The sequence below is a fragment of the Myodes glareolus genome, chromosome 25 (genome assembly GCF_982192425.1).
Source record: "Myodes glareolus chromosome 25, mMyoGla1.1, whole genome shotgun sequence".
In the NCBI taxonomy this organism is placed as follows: domain Eukaryota; kingdom Metazoa; phylum Chordata; class Mammalia; order Rodentia; family Cricetidae; genus Myodes; species Myodes glareolus.
In genome coordinates, this window is record NC_142050.1 from 27,197,693 (window position 1) to 27,213,438 (window position 15,746).

Genomic DNA, 15,746 nt, shown 5'->3' on the forward strand with positions numbered 1-15,746 from the left:
CACCCCCCCTAACGTGCATTTAGGCCCCCAGCCCAGTCCCTGGGAGATGCTGGCAAAGAGCCCGTCTGCTTTATCCCAGACCTGCCACACACACCCCCCCACACACACACACAAACACATACACCAGCTCATCTTGAACCTTTATTGCCTAACTTTCTTATCTATTTCCAGTGTCCATTGGAGGCCATGGACTGGGTGAGTAACCTTTTTCTTTCTTTGCTAGGGGCTGGAGGCTGTGGGAGCAGCTGGAGAAGAGAGAGCTAGGCATGCCCTCCACAGCCCCTGATCTGGTTTTCTCATTGTGGCAGGTGCCTGCCTGGGTCCCCGAATCCAGATTGGAGAGGAGACTGTGATCACCGTCGATGCCAAGGCAGCAGGCAAGGGGAAGGTGACCTGCACAGTATCCACGCCAGACGGGGCGGAGCTCGACGTGGACGTGGTTGAGAACCACGATGGCACCTTCGATATCTACTACACAGCACCCGAGCCGGGCAAATACGTCATCACCATCCGCTTTGGGGGCGAACACATCCCCAACAGCCCCTTCCATGTGCTGGTAAGTTCATGACCATGGTGGGCAGGAGAACAGGGGTGGAGAGTGCAGAAAATGCTTCCTAGTCACTTCAAGGGATCCTGGAAGCTGTCCTTGAGGAAGCAAAGAACTTGTCCCCGTGTCCAATGAGTGGATCCTGGAACCAGAGTGTCCTAGAATCGAGCCTTTGTAGTCTCTGCAATCTTCCAACGTGCAAGGAAGTGGCCCGGCTCCTCCTCTGACCTCAGGGATGTCCTCCCTCTCTGGAGGGGCTCACTGTGTTCTTCCCTGTCCCTGGCTCCTCTGTTTCCACAGAGGTGGCCCTGGAGGACAAGGGTGGGACCCCTGAGGTCCTCACCCGGAACTTCAGTCCTGCGCCACTCTGAGGCAGTTCTGGGCTCTAGGTCCCACCACAGTATGTGCCCTGTGCATTGCTTCTCAGGCGTGTGACCCCCTGCCTCACGTGGAGGAACCCGAGGAAGTGCTGCAGCTGCACCAACCCTATGCCCCTCTTCGGCCTGGCACCTGCCCCACACACTGGGTACTAGAGCTTCCCATGACAGGCCTCGCCAGCCTTCTCTTCCCCACTTCCTTCATTTCTTCCTCCTATTCTTCTGCAGGCTTGGGCCGTGGTTGGGCCTCTGGGGAACAGGCAGGCATTAGGATGGGCAGAGGGAACCCAGAGCTGGGTATGGCACCCCTCCTTTTGCAGCTGACACACTCCTCCTGCCACTCGGGTTTCATTATTAACCTTCTTGTTCTTTCCTCGTTCTCTCTGACTTCAGTCACAAGGCAGGGCCACACCCCCAAGCCCTCCCTGCCAATGCTCTTCCTTCTCACCTGCTACAGGCCACAGAGGAGCCCGTGGTGCCCGTGGAGCCATTGGAGTCGATGCTGAGGCCCTTCAACCTGGTCATCCCCTTCACGGTGCAGAAAGGGGAGCTCACAGGTAATGGGTCCTGCACACATGAGGCTCTGATGAGAACTGAATGTGCTCGTTAGCCTTTTATCCCAGCTCATGTGTAGCGATGCGCACTGGGGCCCCCGAGAGAGAAAACAGATGAGTCTGGGTCCCACAGGTTGGGCGGAGCTAGAACTCAGGTTCAAGCCCCCTGTCTTCCTGTTCAGCATCATCCTTCTGTTCCCAGAGAGACTGCTTCCCAGTGTTTGGCCTCTGGTGAAAACAGAGCTACACAAGAGCAGGCCCTGGGGCAGGCGGGGCTTCTGGTGGGAGAAGCCAGGGACCCTCATGTAAGCGTGTCTGCCCTGCAGGGGAGGTGCGGATGCCCTCTGGTAAGACAGCACGTCCCAACATCACTGACAACAAAGATGGCACCATCACAGTAAGATATGCGCCGACGGAGAAAGGCCTGCACCAGATGGGGATCAAATATGATGGCAACCACATCCCTGGTGAGTTGCGGGCAGGGTGAGACTGAGGCAAGAGATGCTAACGCCATATTAGTCTTGCTTTCTTCCTTTCAATAAATATTTAAGCACCTGCCATGCACGGGCACCAAGGGAGGTCCTGGTGGGTGATGGGCTTTTAAGAGCCAGGTCCATATGGCAGGAACATGGGGCTCAGCACCCAAGGCTGTTGAAGATGCTGGGGGTCAGCACGGGTATGGGAAACCCCTGCCCTTGTGCTGATCCAACCTTATCTGTCACTTACCAGGGAGCCCTCTGCAATTCTATGTGGACGCCATCAACAGCCGCCATGTCAGTGCCTACGGACCAGGTCTGAGCCATGGCATGGTCAACAAGCCTGCCACCTTTACAATTGTCACCAAGGATGCTGGGGAAGGTGAGGAACGCTGCCAAAAGAGGCAAGGGGACTTAGCGGGTGCAGGCACAAGGGCGCCTCTGATCTCAGCCCACTTTCTCCTGCAGGGGGTCTGTCCCTGGCTGTGGAGGGCCCCTCCAAGGCAGAAATCACCTGCAAGGACAACAAGGATGGCACATGCACCGTGTCCTACCTGCCCACAGCACCTGGAGACTACAGCATCATTGTGCGCTTTGACGACAAGCACATACCGGGGAGTCCCTTCACAGCCAAGATCACAGGTGAGATGCACAGCCGGGCACGTACAACCTGCCACGCACACACTCACATCGGTCACTCAGGATGTTTGGGCAGGGACTGCTGGCAAGCAGGAGAGCATCTTGAGATAAATATAAAGTTAAATTTAAAAGATGTGATCAGGGGGCTGGAGAGATGGCTCAGTGGTTAAGAGCATTGCCTGCTCTTCCAAAGGTTCTGAGTTCAAATCCCAGCAACCACACGGTGGCTCACAACCATCTGTAATGAGGTCTGGTGCCCTCTTCTGGCCTGCAGACATACACACAGACAGAATATCATATACATAATAAATAAATAAATTTAAAAAAAAAGAATAAAAGACGTGATCATCTATGTCAGTTCAAGGACAGCCTAGTTTACACAGTGAGCTCCAGGGCAGCCAAGACCACGCAGAAAGACCCTGACTCAAAAAACAAAAACTAAAACAAGCTGGGCAGTAATTGTGCACTTGGGAGACAGAGGCAGGGAGATCTCTGTGAGTTAGAGAGTTCCAGGATAGTCAGGACTGCTACACAGAGAAAGCCTGTCTTGAAAAAAGAAATCATGGGGCTGGAGAGATGGCTCAGAGGTTAAGAGCATTGCCTGCTCTTCCAAAGGTCCTGAGTTCAATTCCCAGCAACCACATTGTGGCTCACAACCATCTGTAATGAGGTCTGGTGCCCTCTTCTGACCTGTAGGTATACACACAGACAGAATATTGTATACATAATATTAAAATATATATTAAATATATATACATAAATGTAAAAAAAGAAATCATTTCACTTTCAAGTTATTCTTGAAAATGTAGGACATTGGCACGCCTTTGGTACCTTGAGAAAGCCCAGAGACGCTTAGCACTGTGACAGGGACATAAGAGTCCAGTCGTCTAGTCCTGTGTCTTGTTCAATCACACCATGTGACTCAGGATTAAATACATAAAGGTTCAAGCAGGGACTTAGCCCTTCTGGGACTGAGACAGGCCTGACCCGTCCCAACTCCCTCACAGGTGACGACTCAATGAGAACATCACAGCTGAATGTGGGCACCTCCACGGATGTGTCACTGAAGATCACTGAGAGTGACCTCAGCCAGCTGACGGCCAGCATCCGTGCCCCTTCGGGCAACGAGGAGCCATGCCTGCTAAAGCGCTTGCCCAACAGGCACATTGGTGAGCACAGTGACTCATGCGGGTCCCTGAGTGGGGGAGGCCGTAGGGTTGTTCTGCTTAATGTCTCCCCTCCACAGGGATCTCCTTTACCCCCAAGGAGGTGGGTGAACATGTGGTGAGCGTACGCAAGAGCGGCAAGCATGTCACCAACAGCCCCTTTAAGATTTTGGTGGGGCCTTCAGAGATCGGAGATGCCAGCAAAGTTCGAGTCTGGGGCAAGGGCCTTTCTGAGGGGCAGACCTTCCAGGTGGCAGAGTTCATCGTGGACACTCGTAATGCAGGTACTTCTTACCCCAGGTCCCCTCCTCATTCTAGCTGGCATCCCACCAATTCTTGTGCCTCTTTTCTGCCCAAGATCCCCCCCCCCTCTGGCCACAGCCTCTTCCCCTGGTCTCCTTGGGCCTGTTGGGATTCAACCTAGAGCCCACTGGGGGAAATGTTCCCCAGCCAGTTCTGTCACAGTTAAGAGAAAGCTCAGCTGTCGTGAGCTTATTGGTCCCCACTCCCTGGAATCTAATAGGACTGCAGTACAGAATTTTCCAGAAGGCCTCTACAGTGGACCTTGACGACAAACCCTCGGCTTGCCTTGCTACCTCTCATGGCGCCATTCTCCTCAGTGGCCACTGTACTCACTCCGCATCTGTCTAGGCAGGGTCTACAGTATGGGTCAGGAGAGCAATGTGGGTGTGATGTCATAGGCTCAGGGGAGACGTTTTCCTCACTCCTTCCCGTAGGATATGGAGGCCTAGGGCTGAGCATCGAAGGTCCTAGCAAGGTGGACATTAACTGTGAGGATATGGAAGACGGTACATGCAAAGTCACCTACTGCCCAACGGAACCGGGCACCTACATTATCAACATCAAGTTTGCTGACAAACACGTACCTGGTAAGGCTCAGGGCTGCGGCTTGATGGAGACAGATCTGGTGACTAGGCATGGGACCCGTGACCCTGATTCTCCTCCTCTCCCTCACAGGAAGCCCGTTCACCGTGAAGGTAACTGGCGAGGGACGCATGAAGGAAAGTATCACCCGGCGCAGACAGGCACCTTCCATTGCCACCATTGGCAGCACCTGCGACCTCAACCTCAAGATCCCAGGTAGACAGCCAAGGCGGAGGAAAGCCAGGGAGGGGCGGGGCTGGCCATGGGGTGCACTTGCAGCCTGAACCTGCACTGGGGCCTCTGGCTTGCTTGCCTCCCTCCTCACTTCCTGGCTCCGGGCTTTCTCTAGGAAACTGGTTTCAGATGGTGTCCGCCCAGGAGCGCCTGACGCGGACCTTCACGCGCAGCAGTCACACGTACACCCGCACAGAGCGGACCGAGATCAGCAAGACGCGGGGTGGGGAGACCAAGCGTGAAGTCCGGGTGGAAGAGTCCACCCAGGTTGGCGGAGACCCCTTCCCTGCTGTTTTTGGTGATTTCCTAGGCCGGGAACGCCTCGGCTCCTTCGGCAGCATCACCCGGCAGCAGGAAGGTGAGCAGAGCACTGGGAACTGGGGTCCCCACAGGGAGACGGGGTCTCCTGCTTTGTGAGACAGAATGGCCCCATCTCTGGCTACCTTGGCCTAGATGGCCAGGACAGGTCTGAGCAGAGAAGGGGGGTTGCTGAGGAAGGAGGGCACCATGGAAACCAGATACAGCCTCTCATTGGCCTGACATTACTCCAACCCTTCAGGTGAGGCCAGCTCTCAGGACATGACAGCCCAGGTGACGAGCCCATCTGGAAAGACAGAAGCCGCCGAAATCGTTGAGGGCGAGGACAGCGCATACAGTGTGCGCTTCGTGCCCCAGGAGATGGGTCCCCACACAGTCGCCGTCAAGTACCGTGGCCAGCACGTACCCGGAAGCCCTTTTCAGTTCACCGTGGGTCCGCTAGGTGAAGGTGGTGCCCACAAGGTGCGGGCCGGAGGCACAGGGCTGGAGCGAGGTGTGGCCGGCGTGCCAGGTAAGGGGCAGAAGCCAGGGAGAGCTTGGGGCCAGGGCAGCCAGTGTGAGAAGCAGCCATTCTCAGGCGCCACCCTTCTTCTGTTGCCCTGAATACAGCCGAGTTTAGCATCTGGACCCGAGAAGCTGGCGCCGGAGGCCTGTCTATTGCTGTGGAAGGTCCCAGCAAGGCAGAGATTGCATTTGAAGACCGCAAAGACGGTTCTTGTGGCGTCTCCTACGTTGTCCAGGAGCCAGGTAGGCGTTCACAGTTGGGTGGGGAGTGGGCTGCCCCGGCTACCCTCATCAATCCTGGGTTTCTATTTGCTGACTAGACCAAAGGATGCCTGGGGCTGAGGACTTTCCCCCACTAGCCCCTGTCCCCCTTCCACCCCAAGTCTCTTCACCTACTCAGAGCTGAGCCCTGATCCAATGAATTTGCCCTGGGATGAGACTGGGCTGGGCGTGGTTTGCCCCTTCCGCCCACATCCTGGAAACTGCGCTGACTAGCTTCCTTCCCCAGGTGACTATGAGGTCTCCATCAAGTTCAATGATGAGCACATCCCAGACAGCCCCTTTGTGGTGCCTGTGGCTTCTCTCTCAGACGATGCTCGCCGACTCACCGTTACCAGCCTCCAGGTCTGTGCCAGGGTGGGACCTGAGACATGGGGTGGGGGGGTTCGAGGAGGGCAGGCCCTTATTGACTTAGCAGCTTAGCAGTGACCTTGGCAGATGAGCTGGCTGCAGCCCCTTCTCCCACCATATACAGCATGGGTCAGGACCCTCGGGGAAGCATGTCTGCACCCCAGTGAATACTTCTCCTTTGGCTCTGTACCTTGTCTGTGCTTTTCACAAGCCCCATCCTTCCTGAGAGCTGGCCTTTCTTGTCACTGCGTTCCTCCCACTTTCTTCAGAATGTTTGCAGCTAATGACTTCATGAGAATATGTACATAAAACCAATTCAAAATAAGCCCAAGCTAGTTTGCAAAGGACTCCTGAGCGGGCACTTGTAGCCACAGAGTCTGGGCAACTCTCCTGGCCACTGGGACCAGCTATATTTTTTCCTGTTGTGGCATCTAGAAAGATCTCCTTTCCTTCTGCCATACGGGAAAGTGCTCCATGCAGGCTTTCAGCAAGCCATACAGGAAATGGACACTCTGTCACAGAGCTGTTGTGTCCGGACAAGGAGGAGGCTTTGCCCCATGTCTGTTTAGCTACCCTACCGTAATCCTATCAACCAACGGTGAAACCCTCCACTGTAGCCCAAGCTTCCATCCCCGACCCCTGAGCCCTGCTTGTGTTCTCCCCACTTCCCCCCCTTGGCCACCTCCTACAAGAAGTGTCCTTCCTTGGGCAGTCTACACTCAGCCCACCATATCCAAACTCTGGTAACAGGCCTGCACTGCTCAGCATCTGGCCTCTCTTCCTCAGCAGAGATACAGATACATCACTCCTCATCGTGTGTGGTACCCAGCAGGGTGCCCACCTCATTGCAGGTGGATGTAGACAGTGGCAGACCAGCCTTTGCCTTCTCAGCCCATCCCTGCCATCTGGACTGCAGGCAGGGTCCGTGCTGGAGAGGTGGGAGCATTGAGCTGCAGATAGGACTGCATTAGCTCCAGCTTCCTGGGACTCTGACTATGCTCTATGGTCTTTGCAGGAGACGGGGCTTAAGGTGAACCAGCCGGCATCTTTCGCGGTGCAGCTCAACGGGGCACGGGGCGTGATCGATGCTAGGGTACACACGCCCTCAGGAGCTGTGGAGGAGTGCTATGTTTCCGAGCTGGACAGTGGTGAGCTGGCCCTGCCCCTGCCACCTCCTGCCAGTCCAGAATCTCCAGGGAAAGGGAGGAGAAAGGTGAAGGCTCACTCACCAAGCTTCTCCCTCACAGATAAACATACCATCCGCTTCATCCCCCATGAGAATGGTGTGCACTCAATTGATGTCAAGTTCAATGGCGCCCACATTCCTGGAAGCCCCTTCAAGATCCGCGTTGGCGAGCAGAGCCAAGCTGGGGACCCAGGCTTGGTGTCAGCCTACGGACCCGGACTTGAGGGAGGCACTACTGGTGAGTGTGTGGAGCTAGGCGGGGAGCAAGGTTACATTTGGGGGGTGTGGTCAGACACCCATTGGGAGGTCAGGCACTTGTTGGTACCGACTTGCAGTGTTGTCCAAGGACCCCAGGGCTCCGTTCTGGGCTGCGCACTTTCTAACCTTCAACCTTGCTCCATTCTCCAGGTGTGTCGTCAGAGTTCATTGTGAACACCCAGAACGCAGGCTCAGGGGCCTTGTCTGTCACCATCGATGGCCCTTCCAAGGTGCAGCTGGACTGTCGGGAGTGCCCCGAGGGCCATGTAGTCACTTACACTCCCATGGCCCCTGGTAACTACCTCATTGCCATCAAGTATGGTGGCCCTCAGCACATTGTGGGCAGCCCCTTCAAAGCAAAGGTCACAGGTGAGTACCCTGGGTGGAGAAGCTTCAATAGCCCAAGCCTGACTGGGGGACTCTAGTGACCAGTCACATCAGATTGTAGTCTGCCCTCAGTTATGGTCAAGTAACCATGGTGGGGATGGGCCCGACTAGGAAGCATTCCATTCTGTAGAGTTGGGGCTGGAGAGGTGGCTCAGCGCCTAAGAGCACTGGCAGCTCTTCCAGAGGTCCTGAGTTCAATTCCCAGCAACCACATAGTGGCTCAAAACCATCTCTCATGAGATCTGGTGCCCTCTTCTGGCATGGAGGTGTACATGCAGAAGAAACATTATATACACAATGAATAAATACATCTTTAAAAAAAAAAAGAAAAAGAAAAACACAACTCTTTTTTTCAATGCTGGAGTTTAAACCCAGAACCACGTCAGTAGTAGACTAGACCTCTAGTTTGCTCTGTTTTAAAGCCATAGCCATACTCCTGTGAGTTAACCTGAGTCCCCAGAGGAAGCCTGGAGAAGGAGCGGTGGAACCAGAAGTGGTTCAGGCCCAGGAATAGCAGGGAGTGGAGTGGGCTGGGAGTGGCTTGTTTGGAGTAGGTTTCATTCTTCCAGAGCTGCGGCTGAGGGCGGGAGGGTCCCGGGACATCCCAGAAGCTTGTCAGCCTCCTAGAAAAGGACAGAAGTCCTTCTGACCAGGCCCTTGGCCACCTCCTCCGCCCTTCAGGTCCCCGGTTGTCTGGAGGCCACAGCCTTCATGAAACATCCACAGTCCTGGTGGAGACCGTGACGAAGTCCTCCTCGAGCCGGGGCGCCAGCTATAGTTCCATCCCCAAGTTCTCCTCAGACGCCAGCAAGGTGGTGACAAGGGGCCCTGGTCTGTCCCAGGCCTTTGTGGGTCAGAAGAACTCATTCACTGTGGATTGCAGCAAAGCAGGTAAGTTCCAGCCAAGAGGCTGCTCTGGGGTGAGGGGAGGGGGCAGGAAGCTGTGGGGAGGCTGCTGATGGCCCTGCTGTGAGCTGCTCCCCTCTGCTTCCCTCTCCAGGCACCAACATGATGATGGTGGGCGTGCATGGGCCCAAGACCCCCTGTGAAGAGGTCTATGTGAAGCACGTGGGAAACCGGGTTTACAACGTCACCTACACTGTCAAGGAGAAAGGAGACTACATCCTCATTGTCAAATGGGGTGATGAAAGTGTCCCTGGAAGCCCCTTCAAGGTCAATGTGCCCTGAATCCCACAGGTGCCTCCCCCAGCCCAGGCCCCCCACCTCCTGTCAAACTCACACCTACTCCAATGTGCCACAACCATATGCACACTCGCAGAGTCAGACACTAAAACACCTGCCTCGGGTGTGAAGTGAGTGGCGCAACCTCCCGCCCCTCCGTGCTTGGAGGGGTGGAGGGCCTTTATCTGTCTGGGATCAGTGTCCCTCCCGTGTGGCGTGACTGGAGTCAGGCTCAGGGGCAAGGGGTTAGACAGGGGTTGGGGGTCTGTGGAAGCCCCAGGATCATAGTGGGGCTGAAGCCAGTAGGCAAGCACTGAATTGGGGTGTCTGTGTGGGAGAGGTCACCCTCACAAACTGCCAGGTCTGAGGACTCTACCCCGCCCTCTGGTGGCCACAGCCCTAGAGTGCGGGACTTGGCAAAGAACAATGAGAAGAAAATGGAGCCGGAACAAGCAGCCCATGGCATGTGGACTGGCCCCAAGTGACGTGCTCTGCCCACGCCAGGCTTCCTGGGAGACTGATTTCTCTTGTTTTATTATTATTTTTGTATGGTTGCACAGCTCTGCCTTATCGGGGGTCTTTTTTTACACATTGTGGGGCCCAACTTTCTGGGAAACTTTTGCACATGTGGAAAACACCAAATAAAGTGTAGCTGTTGCGGAGGCTTGGCTGTTCTCTATGGGGGTGTGTGCTTGTCCACTGCTGTCCCCTGGCCCGGAGTAGAGGGCCACACGGAGGCCAGATGGTTGTTCCCCAGAGACCTGACCCCAGGCTGAGGGCAAGGGCCTGGGGAAATCAAGAAGTCTGGAAAGTTCCCTGAAAGAGGACCTGGTGGTGAATCGGTCTCACACTAGCTGGAAGGTTGGTAGACGGCAGATGACAGTGGACACTATTAAGGGTGACTGGAAAGCCTCTTACATTCAACCCAACCTGAAGGATGTTCTTCAAATTAGGTTCTTAGAACTGTGACCATGCCGGGTGGTGGTGGTACATACTTTTCGTCCCAACATTTGGGAGGCAGAGGCAGGCCGATCCCTGTGAGTTTGAGGGCAGTCTGGTTTATAGAGCAAGTTCCAGGATAGCTATAGAGAAACCCTGTCTCCAAACAAACAAACAAACAAAAACCGGAACTGTGACCACAAAGGTCAGGTATGGTAGACCACACCTTTAATCCCAGCACTCAGATCCCTCTGAGTTTGAGGCCAGCCTGGTCTACATAGTGAGTTCCAGGACAACCAGAGATACATAGAGAGACCCTGTCTCAAAAAAAAAAAAAAAAAAAAAAAAAGCCGGGTGGTGGTGGCGCACGCCTTTAATCCCAGCACTCAGGAGGCAGAGGCGGGCGGATCTTTGTGAGTTCGAGGCCAGCCTGGTCTACAAGAGCTAGTTCCAGGACAGGCACCAAAGCTACAGAGAAACCCTGTCTTGAAAAACCAAAAAAAAAAAAAAGAGTTGTGACCACTGGCTCAAGCAGTAACGCTCTTTACCCAACAGAAACCAAATGAGAATCCTGAACCTTACTCCAGACCTGAAGTCAGACCTGGACCAGCTATACCCTCACCTCAAGTCTTGACCTAGCTCAGGTCTCCTGGGCTCCACAGCAGCTTCTGAACTAATCTCCTGGCCCTGACCTGCCCTCCATGTTCCATGTAGCTAGAACAGGTTCCATTAAAGGCCTGGTGTCCCTCTGGTTTAGAGCCAGGGCCGCTGTGGCACTGGTCCCATTCCAGGAGATGGTCTCCACCCTCCCCTGAGTTCAACCTATCTCCCCATGTGGTGGGGCAGTGTACCCAGTCCCTATCTGTACTCTGCTCCTCACCCTGCTCCGTGGTTTCCAGGATACCTGTGTTGCAGCTCTGGCCTCCGCCTGGAACACCTTTGCCTTCCCACACTTGTCTTTCTGGCCACCAGGAAGCTTTCTTGGGCCTCTTTTGGCCTCTTCTGAGTCACTACTACCAATTTCCACGCTTCTGTAGGGCACATGTCTGTTTCTGGTCATTACCCTGATCTGTGGACAGACACCCATGACCTCCACAACCAATCTAAGCTCCTGACCCTGAGGGTTCTAATACAGGCATGAATGATATGTGAACAGGCTGCAAAAAAGTTCACTTCACCAGACGGATCCCATCCCCACGCACGCCACAGTGACAATGTGACCACAGCCCCCAAACCTGACTCCTTTCAGTGACTTGTCTGCTTCCTCGTTCTCTATTTAAGTTTCTTCTTTTGTGTCCCAAGAATGAGGCAGGACAGAAAGACTCATGGGATGGGAAGGAAAAGGTGCCTCCTCACTCCCAAAGTCTGGTTCAAGGCTGAGAGATAAGAATTCCGGCACAAGGGAGCTGGAGAGATGGCTCAGTGGTTAAGAGCACTGGCTGCTCTTCCAGAGGTCCTGAGTTCAATTCCCAGCAACCACATGGTGGCTCACAACTATCTGTAATGAGACATGGTGCCCTCTTCTGGTGTGTGGGCATACATGGAGGCAGAATGTTGTATACATAATAAATAAATAAATAAAACTTAAAAAAAAAAAAGAATTCCGGCACAATTCACATTTTCTGTGAAGACTACCAACCTAGAGACAATACTCCTTTTCTGGAGAGATATTTCAAATTAAAACAACAGTGAACCATGCTTACGGCCTAAGCATGTATGGAAGCTTTATGGGACTCTTCTGAATAAGTCTAAACTGTTGCTGACAATGAAAACATGACATCTTCCTCAGGCTTCTCTTGTGATTTAGGACTGTAGTTATCAACTGTAAGCCTACCCAGGGCACATCGGGAACCACCCTGTGATCTCATGTAAGCTCCTTAGTAACCCTTTGAAATGTGACGACAGAAATCACCAAAATAGCACATATGGCCATGGTTAAGACACGTCATTCTCTCTTGAGAAGCCCACACCCATGTTTGAATACATCCTATCCTTCCCCTGAGAACCTCGCAGCTGCCCGCCTCTATTAATCTCGCTAATAAATTCAAACTCTCCTTGGTACTGGCTCCTCCTGAAATTCTTTTCTGAAATCAAACAAACAAACAAAAAACCCAGCTTTACCTACAAGAGGTCTCAGAAAAAGCAAAACAAAAAAACCCTCAGACTGCTGCAGATGGCAGTATAGAACTGTCTCCTGCCCTGTCACACTGTAGGTGACAGGGAGTATTTTCCTCTCCTGGTTCTGGATCTGCCACCAAGGCCCCTCTGGAGCTTCTCTTTATTGCATCCCTGCTCTTCCCACTGAGATTTCTCACTTTTCCTCTGCCCCTGCAGGGAGCTCCCGAGAACAGAAATCCTGTTCTATCAATCATTTGTCCCTAGCTATTATTCCTGGTTAACTTTTGATAAATGGCGATTAAATGAAGGAGCAGTGATGAGCGTGGCATTCCTCAGCTACTTCGGGCTCATTCAACCCACTGAAGGTAGGTTTGCTGTCTTGAGCACCCAGCCACCTGTGCTCACACAGGACTTGTGCCAGGGGCTGGAGCAAATGGTCCCATTGACACCCTCACACCCCCTCACTCCCTGCCTCTCCCTCTTTGCCCCAGATTAAGAGCTGATTTGCTGAGCTCCCAGTGACCTGAAGCTGCTCTCACCCAGTCATAGTGGGGCAGCAGGTGCTGAGCAGCTGTGGGCCTCTCCCCAATCCTCTTCCAATCCTGCGGCACGGCCCTGAGAACCTCAGTGCCAAGTCTAAAAGGAAGCCTCAAAACAGTCAGATCGAGCATGAAACCCGAGTGTGCCCCCAAATCCCAGGCCACATTGTTTCTATTTTACTTGTAGTTGTGACCAAATACCTGACAGGAAGCAAATACCTGAAGGGATGATGGGTTAAATTTGGCTTGCAGCTTGAAGTTACAGTTCAGCAGGGTGGGGAAGACACAGCAACAAGAAGCTTTTGACTGGGGTGGTCGGAGCTCAAGGCCGCTCACACAGATGGGGAGGATCAGGATGCACAGAACACATCTGACCAGCTCAGAGGACACTCAGATCACATTAGATATCTTCTGCCTTTTTACTGGGTTTTGGAACACATCGTATGTGATGGTGTTACCCATATTCAGTGTGTGTGTTGGGAAACCTAAGGTATGTCTCACTAATGACCTGGGACCAATGTTTCTTAATTCAATCAAGTTGACTGCCATACATACATACAACCACTAGACCAGATCATGCAGATGTGCCAAGCATTCCAAACCCAAGCCCAAACCCACTGCTCCCATCTCTGTGTGTAGGCATTGGAAGAACAGTGGCCCTTTCCTTTTTAATCTGCTCATTTTAGAGTGTACACAGTCAGCAATGCTACTCTTAGCCCAACAGATGAGCAGGCTAGAAGACAGCGTCTCTTTACTTGCTGCTCAAACACATCCGATCTCAAAAGCAGTCTTGAGTACTCTGACTCTAACAATCTTTCAACTCCTATCTGCCACCTTCCCTGACACCACACCTGCATTCCAGGCACCATCACTTCTGTTTGCTCCCCCTCCCCCACTCCTGCAGTCCTGCTTCCATACACAGCCCAGTCCCAGGAGAGCTCTATTGCGCCAGTCCGGTGATAATTACCCTTTACTCCTCAGGGAAGCTTCCCGATTCTTTAATTTTGTTGGTTTGGTTTCTGAGATAGGAGTTGGCTGAGTATCTCTGGCTGTCTGGAACTCTTGTAAGACCAGGTTGGCTTTGAACTCAGAGACCTGCCTCCCAAGTGCTGAGGCTAAAGGTGTGCGCTACCACCTCCTGGCCTGTTTTTGTTGTTGTTGTTGAGATGGGTTTTTAAAAAACAATTATTCACATTTATTTAGCTAGTTAGTAAGCCTCTATGTGTGTCTATGTGTTCCAGGACACAAATGTAGAAGTCAGAGGTCAACTTGAAGAACTTGCTCCTCTCCATCCACTATGTAGGTTCTAGGGATTGAAACTCGGGTCATCAACTATGTGGCAAGTGCCCTCACTGACCCTCTTGCTAGCCCCAAGACAGTCATACAACATAGTCCGGGCTGACCTTGAACTTGAGGCAGTCCTGTTCAATCTCCTAAACGCTAAGGTCACTTCTATATATACTCAAACTTTAGCAATGAACATAAGGCCTTGCCTCTCTACAACACTACACAGTGTCACCAATTCGCCATTTCTTTAGTAATTAAATATATATTGAGTAATTGTTAACCACGGCATAGTTGATGCGCATGTGTACATGACACTGACTTAGACCTGAACCTTCCAGCTAGCAAGTGTCTTTTCTTGGACACGTCTGTAAACCCAGACTGCGGCAAGAATTGGAAAGTCTGACACCTGACTGGGCAAAACAAACAAAGGAGGGAGGAATTAGTGGTGAATCCCTATAATCCAATATTCAGGAGTTCAAAGCCAGCCTGGTCTAATTCTGAGTTCCAGGCAGCAAAGGCTACATATAGCAGGTTTCAAAAAGCAAACTGACAAATAAAATCAAAACAAAGAGGCAGGGGTATGGCGGAGGTTCAAGTCTTAAATCCTAGTACTTGGGAGGCTGAGACAGTAGGACCACCACAAGTTTGAGGCCAGGTTAGGCTAAATAGTGAAACCTATCAAGAAAGGAGAGAGAGAAAGAGAGAGAGAGAGAGAAAGAAAGAGAGAAAGAGAGAGAGAGAGGATATATCCTCAGCTGTAGCCACTAATAACAACCCCTGTGCACATTTACTGCGTTGCCTTTCAAAAGGTGGGCCCTGCCCACCTTCAGCTCTTCAGCACTCTTGTCCCCGAGGACCAACGGGTCTCTGTCCCCCTCTCTGTCCGTTCTCTCTCCTCTTCCAATAAGCTTCCCATGTGAGCCCTGCTGCATGGTGTGGCCTCTTCGTGGCGTTTTTAAATTACAACAGAAGGGGCGAAGGAAGGAGAAGGAAAGAAAGAAAAAAATCAAACCATACACCGAATTGACCTGAAGACCCTAAGGCCCAGAGTACACTATGACCTAACACACATGCCGCCCCCCCCCTCCCCGCGCCTCCACCGCCCGGCGCGAGTCTCCGAAAGAACATATGTAACAACGACAACAAAATTTTTAAACCAAACAAACTATACACAAGCTTTGTTCTGTGTGGAAAAGTAGCAGTGGGATCAGGAATTCAAGGCCATTCTCTCCTACACTGCAAGTTCGAGACTGTCCTGGACTATATGAACACCTGTCTCAAAAAGTCAAAAACAAAATAACACACACACAAAAAGAGAGTATGCCCCCTGAAGTCTCGCCCTCTAATAACTCTAGGTTCAAACAAACGTTTATTCCAGAAGGAAGGAATAAAAAATAGAACGCCCGAGAGAGGCCTCTGCCGCTCAGCCTTCTGGGAGACGTAGTTCCGGCCTCTATGGCGCAGGAGTACTGAGGCACGTTCCCGCTAATGCGCATGTCCGGGAGGCGGGGAATCGCGCA

General features: G+C 52.7%; 1 protein-coding gene across 2 annotated transcripts in view; it reads left to right on the plus strand.

Moving 5' to 3' along the window:
* Flnc (filamin C) overlaps positions 1-10,005 on the plus strand; it is a 28,746-nt gene extending 18,741 nt beyond the window's left edge. The window contains exons 29-48 of one of the 2 annotated variants that reach the window (XM_087901883.1): positions 172-195; positions 309-556; positions 975-1,073; positions 1,382-1,481; positions 1,805-1,945; positions 2,208-2,336; positions 2,423-2,596; positions 3,601-3,762; positions 3,840-4,043; positions 4,497-4,649; positions 4,738-4,860; positions 4,994-5,236; positions 5,438-5,707; positions 5,806-5,943; positions 6,209-6,324; positions 7,346-7,478; positions 7,578-7,754; positions 7,925-8,143; positions 8,843-9,052; positions 9,162-10,005. In XM_087901883.1, the coding sequence (XP_087758009.1) occupies positions 172-195; positions 309-556; positions 975-1,073; positions 1,382-1,481; positions 1,805-1,945; positions 2,208-2,336; positions 2,423-2,596; positions 3,601-3,762; positions 3,840-4,043; positions 4,497-4,649; positions 4,738-4,860; positions 4,994-5,236; positions 5,438-5,707; positions 5,806-5,943; positions 6,209-6,324; positions 7,346-7,478; positions 7,578-7,754; positions 7,925-8,143; positions 8,843-9,052; positions 9,162-9,349 (3,251 nt within the window). In that variant the 3' untranslated portion in view covers positions 9,350-10,005. The remainder of the gene's footprint in view (positions 1-171; positions 196-308; positions 557-974; positions 1,074-1,381; positions 1,482-1,804; positions 1,946-2,207; positions 2,337-2,422; positions 2,597-3,600; positions 3,763-3,839; positions 4,044-4,496; positions 4,650-4,737; positions 4,861-4,993; positions 5,237-5,437; positions 5,708-5,805; positions 5,944-6,208; positions 6,325-7,345; positions 7,479-7,577; positions 7,755-7,924; positions 8,144-8,842; positions 9,053-9,161) is intronic. The other variant, XM_087901884.1, reaches the window with a different exon arrangement.
* The last annotated feature ends 5,741 nt before the right edge of the window (positions 10,006-15,746 follow it).